General features: G+C 35.5%; 1 protein-coding gene across 18 annotated transcripts in view; it reads right to left on the reverse strand.

Annotated features, from left to right (window-relative positions):
• The window catches only part of CCDC7 (coiled-coil domain containing 7), a 288,810-nt gene that overhangs the window by 220,718 nt on the left and 52,390 nt on the right, over positions 1-15,702 (reverse strand). For all 18 annotated transcript variants that reach the window (XM_082854543.1, XM_082854542.1, XM_082854544.1 and 15 more), the window contains 2 exons: positions 11,333-11,363; positions 10,080-10,169 (listed from right to left, as the gene is read on the reverse strand). In XM_082854543.1, coding sequence (XP_082710669.1) covers positions 10,080-10,169; positions 11,333-11,363 — 121 coding nt within the window. The remainder of the gene's footprint in view (positions 1-10,079; positions 10,170-11,332; positions 11,364-15,702) is intronic.

Here is a 15,702-nt window from a genome sequence, read left to right on the forward strand (position 1 = left end):
ACGAGAAACATAGCTCTTTATCTTGAATAAGACATGAAGCTTGTTTTTGAAAATGAGCATCAAACAGATTTCAACTTGTGAGTTATTATGCAGTATGCGAAGGAAGGCTATCTGAAATTGGATGAAAAGTTTTAACACCATATGTGGACTGGTGTGGTACACAATACACATGGTAAACTGAAGAAGCTTGTAGAAGCTGTTTTTCTACATTCACCTAGTACTATTTTCAGATGAATTTGTGCATAAGCAAATGTAAAATCCACATTATGCTCAAACTGTTCTGTCATGTTGTAACAAATCTGCATTTCAAAACAAATATTAGAGCAGAATTGACCACAGGTTTTAAAGTATTCTTGAACTACTATGTAGTAGTGGATTATTTTCTACAAGGAAGTATAGAAAAAATTTGACAATTAGAGTATTGAAACTTTTAGATGAGCTTAATAATAGACACTACTAGGTATTGGGAGATCATTTCCTATTTCAGACCACAACCTCCAACAGATACCAAATTCACTGTAGCAAAGTTCTCACAAGTTAAACCCCAAGTGTAACAATTCCTATAAAATATAGAAAATAAGTATAATAATAACATTTTTAATGAGAATTGTTAAGGTTGCCAAATAATTTTCCAGTTTAAACACGAGTTTTGGTACATATTTCCTATTAAGAAAAATCTAATATACTGGCAATCAAAACATACTAAAATAACGAAAGGGAAAAAAGACTAAAAAATAACGAACAGATCATCAGTGAGTTGTGGGACAACTTCAAGTGGATTAATATACTTACAGTTGGAATTCATGGAGAGAAGGGGTGGGAAAAGAGAATAACTATTTGAAGAAATAATGGCCAATTTTTTTCAACTTTGATGAAAACTGTATATCCACAAATCCACAACAGTACAAGGAAAACTAACCCCCAAAATACATCATAATCAAATTACTTAAAAGCAGCAAGAAAATCTTAAAAGCAGACAGTGGAGAAAAGCAGAATACACACAAGAATAAACAAGAAAACAGATTTCTTGTAAGAAATAATGCAAGCCTGAAGACAAAGGAGCAATATCTTTAAACCACTCAACCTAGAATTCTTTATCCAGGAAAAATATCTTTCAAAACTGATGGCAAAAGAAATTTTTTTTGGTCTGGAAATCAAAGAGGTGAAAGAATTCAGCAGCAGCAGCCCTGCACAATAAAAAAAATAAAGAATCCTTCAAGGAGAAGAAAAATGATACCAGATAGAAATAAGAAAATACACAAAGAAGAATACCACAAATGATAATTATGTGGGTAAATATAGACTGTTTTCCTGTTATTTATATCTCTATAAAAGGTAATATTTTACAGCAAAATTAATAACAATGTGTTGTGCAGTAAAATGTATAAAAACAATTGCACAAAGGCCAGAAAGGGACAAATGAAAGTATGTTTCAAGACTCTTATATATGAAGTGATTCGATGTCATTTGAATAGAAACTACAGTAAGTTAAAAACAAGACTGTAAACCCTAAAGCAGCCAATAAAGCAACACACTGAGCAGCAAATTAAAAAGGAATACAGATTTTGCTACCTGAAAGTAGGGTGCTGTTGCAACACATAACTAAAACTATGGAAATGGCTTTGAAATAAGGCAATAGTGGCAGAGGCTGGAAGAATTTTAGGAAGCATAAAAAAAAATATTCATGAAAATATATTATGGGAAGAGGAAACATCCTTTAACCTGATACATGGTTTTGAAAGAGAAAGAGAGACAGAAAGGTAGGCTGACTAATCACAAGAAACAAGAAAACATTCCCCTTAATATCAGGAACAAAACAAAACAAAATGCCTGCTTTCATACTGTCTATTCAGTATTATTCTAGAGGTCTTTTCCAGTGTAGCAAGGCAAGAAGAAGAAAGTATTACAAGTTGGAAAGCAAGAAAATTTAGGCAATCATTTACAGATACTTCAATTATGAAAGTAGGAAATAAAAATCTAACCATTATGATAGTGTAGCTAGGTTTGTAGATGGAAAATTCAATATACAAAAATTTGTTACATTTCTCTAGCAATAGCTTTAAAATATTTTGTAAGATACAAATAACATAGCATAAAAATACAAAGTACCTAAGATTAACCTAACAAAAATGAATAAGAGCTTTATGAAGAAAATCATAAACACTGATTGTAAGCATTACAAAACTTTCCAAAATTGTGACATTTAATGTTTGTAAACAAAAAGATGTATCTTGATATCCTATATGTAAATCTCTCAAATTTGATGTACAGCTTGAGTGCAATAGTAGAATTTGACAAATTAACTCTAAAATTTACAAGAAAGTGCAAAGACCAAAAACAAATAAATTCTCATATATTACAAGGTGGGTTAACTTGCCCACAAAATACCAGGACTTACTATAAATATATAATCATTAAAGATCTCAGTCATTGGTGTAGGAATACACACCACCAATAGAACAGAATAGAAAGAACAGAAACAAATCTTTTTATGCAGTAATATTTTCTAGCAATAGCATACCAAAATATATATATCTAGGAGCTCCTATTTAGGAAGCTATAGTAGAAAGCCAGGTGATGGCAGAAGTGGAATAAATAAGGAGTCAGGCTAATGTAACTGTGGTTGGCACTCTGCAGAGCCAAGGGGAGCTGCAGGTACAGTCTCAGCTCTCCTGTTATTTTCCCAGCCTTTGCCCTGTGTAATGATGAAGATGCCATAAAAATATTGGCAGGAGCCCCTCCCATCAGGAAGCTTGCACAAGTCTCTTAGATAGCCTCATCCACCAGAGGGCAGACAGCAGAAGCAAGAACTACATTCCTGCAGCCTGTGGAACAAAAACCACATCCACAGAAAGACAGACAAAATGAAAACGCAGAGGACTATGTACCAGATGAAGGAATAAGACAAAACCCGAGAAAAACAACTAAATGAAGTGGAGATAGGCAACCTTCCAGAAAACAGAATTCATAATAATGATAGTGAAGACGATCCAGGACCTCGGAAAAAGAATGGAGGCAAAGATCGAGAAGATGCAAGAAATGTTTAACAAAGGCCTAGAAGAAATAAAGAACAAACACACAGAAGAATTAAAGAACAGAGATGAACAATACAATAACTGAAATGAAAAACACACTAGAAGGCATCAATAGCAAAATAACTTAGGCAGAAGAATGGATAAGTGACCTAGAAGACAGAATGGTGGAATTCACTGCCATGAAACAGACAAAAGAAAAAAGAATGATAAGAAATGAAGACAGCCTAAGAGATCTCTGTGACAACATTAAACACACCAACATTCACATTATAGGGGTCCCAGAAGGAGAAGAGAGAGAGAAAGGACCTGAGAAAATATTTGAAGAGATTATATTTGAAAACTTCCCTAACATGGGAAAAGAAATAGCCACCCAAGCCCAGGAAGTGCAGAAAGTCCCAGGCAGGATAAATCCAAGGAGAAACACACCGAGACACATAGTAATCAAATTGGCAAAAATTAAAGACAAAGAAAAATTATTAAAAGCAACAAGGGAAAAACGACAAATAACATAGAAGGGAACTCGCGTACGGTTAACAGCTGATTTCTCAGAATAAACTCTACAAGCCAGTACGGAGTGGCACAATATATTTAAAGTAATAAAATGGAAGAACCAAGATTACTCTACCCGGCAAGGATCTTATTCAGATTCGATGGAGAACTCAAAAGCTTTGCAGACAAGCAAAAGCTAAGAGAATTCAGCACCACCAAACCAGCTCTACAACAAATGCTAAAGGAATTTCTCTAAGTCGGAAACACAAGAGAAGAAAAGGACGTACAAAAACAAACCCAAAACAATTAAGAAAATGGTAAGAGGAACATACATGTCGATAATTATCTTAAATGTGAACGGATTAAATGCTCCAACCAAAAGACACAGGCTTGCTGAATGGAATACAGAAACAAGATCCATATATATGCTGTCTACAGGAGACACATTTCAGACCTAGGGGCAAAGACAGACTGAAAATGAGGGGATGGAAAAAGATATTCCATGCAAATGGAAATCAAAAGAGTGCTGGAGTAGCAATACTCATATCAGAAAACTAGACTTTAAAATAAACAATATTACAAGACACAAGGAAGGACACTACAGAATGATCAAGGGATCAATGCAAGAAGGAGATATAACAATTATAAATATAATATATGCACCCAACATAAGAGCACCTCAATACTTAAGGCAAATGCTAACAGCTATACAAGAGGAAACTGACAGTAACATAGTAATAGTGGGGGAATTTAACACCTCACTTGCACCAATGGACAGATCACCCAGACAGAAAATGAATAAGGAAACACAAGCTTTAAATGACACAATAGACCAGACAAATTTAATTGATATTTATAGGACATTCCATCTGAAAACAACAGATTACACTTTCTTCTCAAATGCACATGGAACACTCTCCAGGACAGATCACATCTTTGGTCACAAATCAAGCCTCGGTAAATTAAAGAAAATTGAAATCATATCAAGCATCTTTTCCGACCACAACGCTTTGAGATTAGAAATCAATTACAGGGGAAAAAATGTAAAAAACACCAACACATGGAGGCTAAACAATACGTTACTAAATAACCAAGAGATCACTGAAGAAATCAAAGAGGAAGTCAAAAAGTACCTAGAGACAAATGACAAGAAAAACACGATGACCTAAAACCTAAGGGATACAGCAAAAGCAGTTCTTAAGAGGGAAGTTCATAGCTATACAATCCTACCTCAAGAAACAAGAAAAATCTCAAATAAACAATCTAACCTTATATCTAAAGCAACTAGAGAAAGAAGAACAAACAAAACCCAACGTCTGTAGAAGGAAAGAAACCATAAAGATCAGAGCAGAAGTAAATGAAACAGAAACAAGGAAAACAATAGCAAACATCAATAATCTAAAAGCTGGTTCTTTGAGAAGATAAACAAAATTGATAAACCTTTAGCCAGACTCATCAAGAAAAAGAGGGAGAGGACTCAAATCAATAAAATTAGAATGAAAAAGAAGGACACTGCAGAAATACAAAGCTTCATGAGACACTACTATGAACAACTCTATGCCAATAAAATGGAAGACCTGGAAGAAATGGACAAATTCTTAGAAGGCATAACCTTCCAAGACTGAACCAGGAAGAAACAGAAAATATGAACAGACCAATCACAAGTAATGAAATTGAAACTGTGATTAAAAATCTTCCAACAAACAAAAGTCCAGGACCAGATGGCTTCACAGGTGAGTTCTCTTTAGAGAAGAGCTAACATCCATCCTTATCAAACTCTTCCAAAAAATTGAAGAGGAAGGAACATTCCCAAACTCATTCTACGAGGCCACCATCACCCTGATATCAAAACCAGACAAAGATACTACAAGAAAAGAAAATTACAGACCAATATTACTGATGAATACAGATGCAAAAATCCTCAACAAAATACTAGCAAACAGAATCCAACAACACATTAAAAGGATCATACACCATGATCAGGGGGATTTATCCCAGGGATACAAGGATTCCTCAGTATACGCAAATCAATCAGTGCGATACACCATATTAACAAATTGAAGAATAAATACCATAGGATGTCCACTCTCACCACTATTATTCAACATAGTTTTGGAAGCCCTAGCCATGGCAATCAGAGAAGATAAAGAAATAAAAGGAATCCAAATTGGAAAAGAAGAAGTAAAACTGTCATTGTTTGCAGATGACATGATACTATACATAGATAATCCTAAAGATGCCACCAGAAAGCTACTAGAGCTAATCAATGAATTTGGTAAAGCTGCAGGATACAAAATTAATGCACAGAAATCTCTTGCATTCCTATACACTAACAATGAAAGATCAGAAAGAAAAATTAAGGAAACAATCCCATCACCACTGCAACAAAAATACTAAAATACTTAGGAATAAACTTACCTAAGGAGGTAAAAGATCTGTACTCAGAAAACTGTAAGACACTGATGAAAGAAATCAAAGATGACATAAACAGATGGAGAGATATACCTTGTTCTTGGATTGGAAGAATCAACTTTGTGAAAATGATTATACTACCCAAAGCAGTCTACAGATTCAATGCAATTCCTATCAAATTACCAGTGGCATCTTTTCGAAAACTAGAACAAAAAATCTTAAAATTTGTATGGAGACACAAAAGACCCCGAATAGCCAAAGCAATCTTGAGGGAAAAAAACGGAGCTAGAGGAATCAGACTCCTTGACTTCAGACTATACTACAAAGCTACAGTAATCAAGACAATATGGCACTGGCACAAAAACAGAAATACAGATCAATGGCACAGGATAGAAAGCCCAGAGATAAACCCTATGGTCAACTTATCTGTGACAAAGGAGGCAAGGATATACAATGGAGAAAAGACAGTCTCTTCAATAAGTGGTGCTGGGAAATACAGATCAATGGCACAGGATAGAAAGCCCAGAGATAAACCCTATGGTCAACTTATCTGTGACAAAGGAGGCAAGGATATACAATGGAGAAAAGACAGTCTCTTCAATAAGTGGTGCTGGGAAAACTGGAGAGTTACATGTAAAAGAATGAAATTAGAACCCTCCCTAACACCATACACAAAAATAAACTCAAAATGGATTAAAGACCTAAATATAAGACCAAACACTATAAAACTCTTAGAGGAAAACATAGGAAGAACACTCTTTGACATAAATTACTGCAAGATCTTTTTTGACCCACCCCCTAGAGTAATGGAAATAAAAACAAAAATAAACAAATGGGACCTAATGAAACTTAAAAGCTTTTGCACAGCAAAGGAAACTATAAACAAGACGAGAAGACAACCCTCAAAATGGGAGAAAATATTTGCAAATGAACCAACAAAGGATTAATGTCCAAAATATACAAGCAGCTCATGCAGCTCAATATTAAAAAAACAAACGACCCAATCCAAGAATGGGCCGAAGACCTAAATAGACGTTTCTCCAGAGAAGACATGTCTTCTCCAGAGAAGACATGTCTAAGACAGATGGCCAAGAGGCACAGGAAAAGCTGTTCAACATCATTAATTATTAGAGAAATGCAAATCAAAACTACAATGAGGTATCACCTCACACCAATTAGAATGGGCATCATGAGAAAATCTACAAACAACAAATGCTAGAGAGGGTATGGAGAAAAGGGAACCCTCTTGCACTGTTGGTGGCAATGCAAACTGATACAGCCACTATGGAGAACAATATGGAGGTTCCTTAAAAAACTAAAAATAAAATTACCATATGATCCAACAATCCCACTACTGGGCATATACCCTGAGAAAACCATAATTCAAAAACACACTTACACCCCAGTGTTCATTGCAACACTATTTACAATAGCCAGGTCATGGAAGCAACCTAAATGCCCACTGACAGATGAATGGATAAAGAAGATATGGTACATATATACAATGGAATATTACTCAGCCATAAAAAGGAACGAAATTGGGTCATTTGTAGTGAGGTGGATGGACCTAGAGACTGTCATACAGAGTGAAGTAAGTCAAAAAGGGAAAAACAAATATCGTATATTAATGCATGTATGTGGAATCTAGAAGAATGGTACAGATGAACCTGTTTGCAAGGCAGAAATAGAGACACAGATGTAGAGAACAAACGTATGGACACCAAGGGCGGAAAGCGGGGGGGTGGGGTGGTGGTGGTGGTGGTGGGATGAACTGGGAGATTGGGATTGACATATATAGACTAATATGCATAAAATAACTAATAAGAACCTGCTGTATTTAAAAAAATAAAGTAAAATTCAAAAAAGAAAAAATAAGGAGTCAGCAAAGTATAGGCCAAATCTGCCCTGCTGCCTGTTTTGTAAATAATATTTTATTGTAACACAGCCATGGTCATTCAGTTATGTATTTTCTGTGGCTATTTTCATATCACAGCAGCAGACTTGAGTAGTTGCAACATAGACCCTATGCTCTACAAAACCTAAAATACTTGGCCTTTACATTAAACTTTTCTGACACCTGAAATAAGTAAATGGCTAAGATATTAATTAGGGAAACATTACCAAGTACAGTGGACACCAGCTATTTGTGCCCAGTATCCTTTATCCATTCTGTTAAGAAACAGCACCAGATTTAGAAGTGTTCTTCAACTCCCTCATCTCAAACTGTCTTGGTGACATCTGACCCCAAGCAAGACCAGTAAGATACAATCATCTAAAAATTGACATTGTAGAAGGGAAGTAGTAGAGCTTAGTAATTCCAGAACCAGTATCCAAAGGGATGGGAAGAAAACAGTCATAAACTCCCTCTCTAAAATTTCCCTGAAAGGACAGAAGTAGTGGCTATCCATGAATTTCTGTTATTTTAACTCTAAGAGTTGTCCTGGTTCTATCTCTCACCAAACATGTTGTTCAATTTTCCCTCAATTCTTTGAGTTACCCTACTAGCCATCCAATACATTTCTTGCTTTAAATAGTGTCAGTTTCTCCTGCTTACAAAAAGTAAAATAAAACCCTTAACTGACACACATTAACATCTGGCAGACATGGTTCTTGATTACTAAAGTTGGTTGCCTATGAAAATAAAATTATTAAGAGATAATATCAGTTAGTAAAGAAAGCTCACTCTGGAAGAAAATTGATATAGTTGTTATTAGAAATCCTGACTTTAACATAATTCTGTTAGCCATTATTCTCTTCCTACCATCCCCTTCTCTGAAAACAGGCTATCTCTCAGATCTCTTGGTCACCACCTTTGTGTGGATATAATATTGCTACTGTATATGCAGTAATGCTCCTTCCACATTTCTCATTCACACTTCCATACTTCTTTAGGTTTTCACATACAAAATCTAAAGAAACAGTATAAGAAAGTAAAACCAGAAACTGCTGCAACATTTTCAAGTCATGTACAAAGCTCCAAAGATTTTGAATGTGGATCTAACAGTGCATGATTAAGTGTTGAATCCTTACACTTGGCCAGACTATTCAATCATTTACTATGACAATTTACTGCTTTATTTTAATTTTTTTTATTTTTATTCCCACTGGGACCTATACCTAGATGAAGCTATTCCTAATTCAACTTATGTGACAGCCCTGGTCTTACATTTGACACTTATGTAGGATCACTGCTTCTCTAACTGATTAAGTAGCAAATCTGGTACTACTTCTGCTTCCTCCTATACTAAGGAGGAAATACCAAGTTACCAACATTAGTAGATTCAAGAGTATTTTTCTTCATTCTATGTTAATTTTGTGTCAAAACATACATCTTATATTTTTACATAGTTAAAAATTTGCTTCTAATCCACCATTTGACTTCATTGTGTATAGTTTGAAATTTATAAGCTATATAAAAATGGCAGAGGAGGAGGGGAAAAAAAGGAAACAAATTCTATCCTTGGTATTTCTATTCACTCTATGTAGTAAGAGTGAACTGGGACACACACATTACACAGTTGCAAAGAATACAATAAAATGCATTTAAAATATATTTGTAAACCTAATTTATTGATATTTTAATAAAGTTAAATATTTGGCTTAGACATACCTTTCAGAATGTTTCAATTTTATGTCTGCTTTTCATAGCATCCTTTCAGTTTTGATAGCTAATATGGTAATTTAGGTCTTCCCTGGTGGCACAGTGGTTAAGAATCTGCCTGCCAATGCAGGGGACACGGATTCGAGCCCTGGTCCGGGAAGATCCCACATGCCACAGAGCAACTAAGCCCGTGTGCCACAACTACTGAGCCTGCGCTCTAGAGCCTACAAGCCACAACTACTGAGCCTGCGTGCCACAACTATTGAAGCCCACATACCTAGAGCCCGTGCTCTGCAACAAGAGAAGCCACCACAATGAGAAGCCTGCACACCACAACTAATAGTCCCCACTCGCTGGAACTAGAGAAAGGCTGCGTGCAGTAACAAAGACCCAATGCAGCCAAAAATAAATATAAAATAAATAAATTTTTAAAAATATATGGTAATTTAGAATATAGCATTATCTTATTTTTTTAAAGCACAGCTGCTACCAATTAGTAATATTGGTATGTATGCCATTTTCAGACACTAAAATTAACTAACCTCTGTACTCTTCAACTTTTGTAGTTCATTTTCCAGCATCAGTTTCTCCTCTGACAACACTTGGAGGTCACTTTGAATCTGTGTGTTTTTCTAAAAGAAATATTATAACTTCATTAATAATGAAAAGCAAACATATCAATATAGAGAGGTTATTTGGGCACTTAATTATTAAAGTAAGAAAGTCTTCATTAACTCATAAAAATAATGAACCATTGGTATTAATCTGCATAGTGAAGTTATAATTGGTGTTGAAAGAGGCAAAGGAACTATCAGTGATAGTGGAATTTCAAAAGACTGTGGGAGGGGCTTCCCTGGTGGCGCAGTGGTTGGGAGTCCACCTGCCGATACAGGGGAGGTGGGTTCATGCCCCGGTCCGGGAGGATCCCGCATGCCGCGGAGCAGCTGGGTCCGTGGGCCATGGCCGCTGGGCCTGCGCGTCCGGAGCCTGTGCTCCACAACGGGAGAGGCCACGGCGTTGAGAGGCCCGCATACCGCAAAAAAAAAAAGACTGTGGGAATGGAATATTACTCAGCCATAAAAAGAAACAAAATTGAGTTACTTGTAGTGAGGTGGATGGACCTAGAGTCTCATACAGAGTGAAGTAAGTCAGAAAGAGAAAAACAAATACCGTATGCTAACACATATATATGGTATCTAAAAAAAAAAAGAAAAAAATGCTTCTGAAGAACCTAGGGGCAGGACAGGAATAAAGATGTAAACATAGAGAATGGACTTGAGGACACGGGGAGGGGGAAGGGTAAGCAGGGACAAAGCGAGAGAGTGGCATGGACATATATACACTACCAAATGTAAAACAGATAGCTAGTGGGAAGCAGCCGCATAGCTGAGGGAAATCAGCTTGGTGCTTTGTGACCACCTAGAGGGGTGGGATAGGGAGGGTGGGAGGGAGACGCAAGAGAGAGGGGATATGGGGATATATGTATACATATAGCTGATTCACTTTGTTATAAAGCAGAAACTAACACACCATTGTAAAGCAATTATACTCCAATAAAGATGTTAAAAAAAGAAAAAGACTGTGGGATGTTATAGTTCAGTATTTTAGAAATGAAGTGTTTCTGAGTGACAATTAAATCTAATAAAATCAAAAGAATAGACAAAGCTTTCCAGCTCACATATGCATAAAAATCTCTTGAATAAACTGACTCTCTTGACATATCCTGACAATTTCTAGACTGTATTAACAACATCAAGGACAAAGTGCAATTTCAAACTGAAAGCACTATACTTACAGCCTCTAACAAAACTTGCTCACTCATAGCTCTGAAAAACAAACCAAAAATATAATGTATTATAATTCTAAATTTATATTTTTATGTAATATGCTTATATATTTTCTTTGTAAAAACCTTAATATAAATAAGGTTAGAGTAAACTTTGACTAGCATTCCAAAAATTCAATGCTTTTCCTAGAGATACTGTTAGCTTGCTGTGTCTCTTCCCAGAACTTGTTCCATGGATTTATATAACACTTCACATACCCTTTCAATTCTATACTTTTTGTTAGTGGGCTGGATGTCTGTTTTGTTTTCTTTTTCACATAAATGATATTGTATATGATGTTCTCAACTTTTCCACTTAACACAATTTCTGAGATGTATTTATATCGGTAAACATAGATTTCTCTCACTCCCTTTAAATACAACTTCTTATTCCATAGCAGGGTTTGGCAAACTTCTTCTGTAAAGAGTCAGATGGTAACTATTTTAGACTTTACAGGCCAGGTGATCTCTGTCACTACTACCCAACTCTGCAAAAGCAGCTACAGATGATGGGTAAATGAATGGGTATGGCTACGTTCTAACAAAACTTTATTTACAAAAATAAGCTGCAGGCTAGATTTGACTCATGGACTGCAGTTTGCTGACAACTGTTCCATAGTATGGATAAACTATATTTTTTTGACTGAGTTTTTATTCATTATAATCAGAATTTTTTAAAGCTTAAGATATGATTAACATATAATAAAATTCATTCATTTAAAATATACAATTCAATAGCTTTTAATATATTCACTAAGTTGAGTAACTATTACCCCTGTCTAATTTTAGCACATTTTAATTACCCCGGAAAGAAATGCTGTAGCCATTAGCACTCACTCTCCATTTCTCCCAGAACTGCCTAAGCCCTGGCAGCCATCAGTCTATTTTCTGTCTCCACAGATTTGCCTATTCTGAATATTTCATACAAACAGAATTGCACAGTATGTGGTCTTTTGAGACTGTTTTCTCACAACTAGCATAGTGTTTGTATCATGTATCAGTACTTTGTTCCTTTTTATTGCCAAATAATATTACATTGTATGAATATGCTCATTTTATTTATTCATTCATCAGTTTATGGACATTTGGGTTGTTTCCACTTTTGGGCTATTATGAATAATGCTACTATGAACATACATGTACAAGTTTTTGTGTGGACCTATGTTTTCATTTCTCTTAGGTATAAACATAGGAAAAGAATTTCTGGGTCATATGTTAACTAAATATTTAACATTTTGAGCAACTGACAAACTGTGTTCCATAGCAGATGTACCACTTACATGATGTACCAGCAATGTATGAGGGTACCAATTTCTCTACATCCTTTCCAACAATTGTTATTGTCTGTCATTTTTATTATAGCCATCCTAGTGGTTGTGAAGTGGTATATCATTGTAGTTTTGATTCCCTAATGACTAATGATGTTGAGTATCTTTTCATGTGCTTATTGACCATCTGTATATCTTGTGTGGCAAAACGTCTATTCGGATTATTTGCCCATTGTTAAACATGGCTATTTATCCTTTTTATTACTGAGGTGCAAGAGTTCTTATGTATATTCTGGGTGCAAGTCCCATATCAGATACATGATTTATGAATAGTTTTCACATTCTATGAGTTGTCTTCTCACATTCTTAATTGTATTAAGAACCTGCAGCACAAGTTTTTAATTTTTATGTTGAGTTTATCTATTTTTTTTTTTCTGTTGTTGGTTGTGCTTTTGATATCTTATTTAAGAAACCATTGACTGGGACTTTCCTGGTGGTCCAGTGGTTAAGAGTCTGCACTTCCAATGCAGGGGTCCTGGGTTCCATCCCTAGTTGGGGAACTAAGATCCCATGTGCAATGCAGTATGGCCAAAAAAATTTTAAAAAGAAAGAAACCATTGACTAACTCTAAGTCAAAAATATTTACTCCTGTGTTTCTTTAAGAGGTTTATAGTTTTAGCTCTTAAATTTAGGTCTTTGGTAATTTTGAGTTAATTTTAGTGCATGGCACAAAGAAAGGATCCAACTTAATTCTTTTCCATATGGATATCCAGTTCTCCAAGCACAGTTATTAAAAAAACTATTCTTTCCTCACTGAATTATCCTGGCCTCCATGTTGATAATCAGTTAACTATAAATAAATGTAATGGTTTATTTCTGGACATCATTTCCATTCATTCTATTCCATTGATCTACATAGGTCTACCCTCATGCCAGTACGACATTGTCTTAATTACTACAGGTGTATTTAGTTTTAAAATCACTAAAGTATGAGTCCTCCAACATTGTTCTTCTTAAGATTTCTTTGACTATTCTGGGTTCCTTGTATTTCCACATGAATTTTAAAAGCAACTTGCCAATTCATGCAAAAACAAAGTTGGGATTTTGATAGAGATTGCATTAAATCTGTAGATCAATTTGGGAAATATTGCCGTTTTAAGATTAGTTAAGTCTAACAGTCCATGAAAATGGGATGCCTACCTGTTTGAGTATTCTTTAAAGTACTTTCAGTGTTTTGTAGTTTTCGGTGCACAAGTCTAACACTTCTTTTGTTAAATTTATTCTCATTCTCTTTGGTGCTTTTGTAAATGGAATTGTTTTATTTCATTTTTGGAATGTTCCTTGCTAGTGTATTACTTTCCTATGCTATGACAAAGTGTCACAATCTGCGTGACTGGTGACTTAAAACAACAAGAATTTATTCGCTCACAGTTCTGGAGACTATAAATCTAAAACTAAGGTGTTGGTACAGCCATGCTCCCTCTGAAACCTCTAGGGGAGAATCCTTCTTTGCCTCTTCCAACTTCTAGTACTCCCAGCATAACTCCAATCTCTGCCTCCATGACTGTCTTCCCTCTGTGTGTATTTGCCTTCTACAATATTATTATAAGGATACCAGTCATATTGGATTAACGGCCCATCCCCCTCCACTATGACCTCATCTTAACTAATTACATCTACAATGACCCTATAGCCAATTAAGTTCATTCTGAGGTACTAGAAGTTAGAGCTTCAACATGTATTTGGTGGGGGGGGGCACAATTCAACCCATAACAACTAGTGTATTAAAATATAATTGATTTTTATTTATGAATCTTGTATATTGCAACCTTGTTAAATTAATTTACTTCTAATAGTTCTAATAGATCCCTTAGAATTGTCAATAGATAAGGTCATGACATCTGCAAAAAGAGGTAGTTTTCATTTCCTTTTCTTCTCTAAATGCCCTAGATAGAACCTCTACTACAATGGTCGACAGAAGTGGTAAGAATGTCCTATTTTGTCCCTGATCTTAGAGAGAATATATTAAGTTTTTTCACCATTAAGTTTTTTCTTTAATATATTAGAGAAACTATATTATGATGTTAGTTATAGGTATTTGTAGATAGTCTTTATCAGATTAAGAAAGTTCCCTTCTATGCCTAGTTTGTGGAGTATTTTTTATCATAAAAGGATATTGGATTTTGTCAAATGCTTTTACTTTGTCTAGTAAGCTAATCACGTGATTTTTTCTCCTTTATTCAATCAATATCATGTATTACATTTATTGATATCTGCATTTTATTTATTTTTTTATAAATTTATTTATTTTTGGCTGCGCTGGGTCTTCGTTGCTGCGTGCGGACCTTCTCTAGTTGCAGTGAGTGGGGGCTACTCTTCATTGTGGTGCACAGGCTTCTCACTGCAGTGGCTTCTCTTGTTGCAGAGTGCAGGCGCGCGGGCTTCAGTAGTTGTGGCTCATGGGCTCTAGAGCACAGGCTCAGTAGTTGTGGTGCGTGGGCTTAGCTGCTCCACGGCATGTGGGATCTTCCCGGACCAGGGCTCGAACCCGTGTCTCCTGTGTTGGCAGGCTGATTCTTAACCACTGTGCCACCAGAGAAGCACAATATTTGCATTTTGAACCAACTCTGCATTCCTGGGATAAACCCCACCTGCTTGTGGTATATAACCTTTTTTATATGTTATTGGATTCTATTTGCTAGCATTTTGTTGAGTATTTTTGTGTTCATATTCATAATATATTGGTCTGCAGTTTTCTTGTGACACTGTGGTCTGACTTTGGTATCAGAGTAATACTAGACTCATAGCATGAGTTGAGAAGTATTAACTCCTCTTCTACTTTTTGAAAGAGTTTGTAAAACAGTGATATTAATTCTTCTTTAAATATCTGATAGAATTCATCCGTGAAGCCATCTGAGAATTTCTTGTTGGGAAATATTTTAATTAGTAATTGAATCTTTTTACTTGTTTCAGTTATACTCAGATTTTCCAGTTCTTGAATCAGTATAGTCTGTCTTTCTAGAAATTTGTCCATGTCATGTAAGTTGTCTAATTTGTGGTCATACAGTTGCT

This window comes from Leucopleurus acutus (genome assembly GCF_964270905.1).
Source record: "Leucopleurus acutus genome assembly, chromosome: 1".
Lineage (NCBI taxonomy): Eukaryota > Metazoa > Chordata > Mammalia > Artiodactyla > Delphinidae > Leucopleurus > Leucopleurus acutus.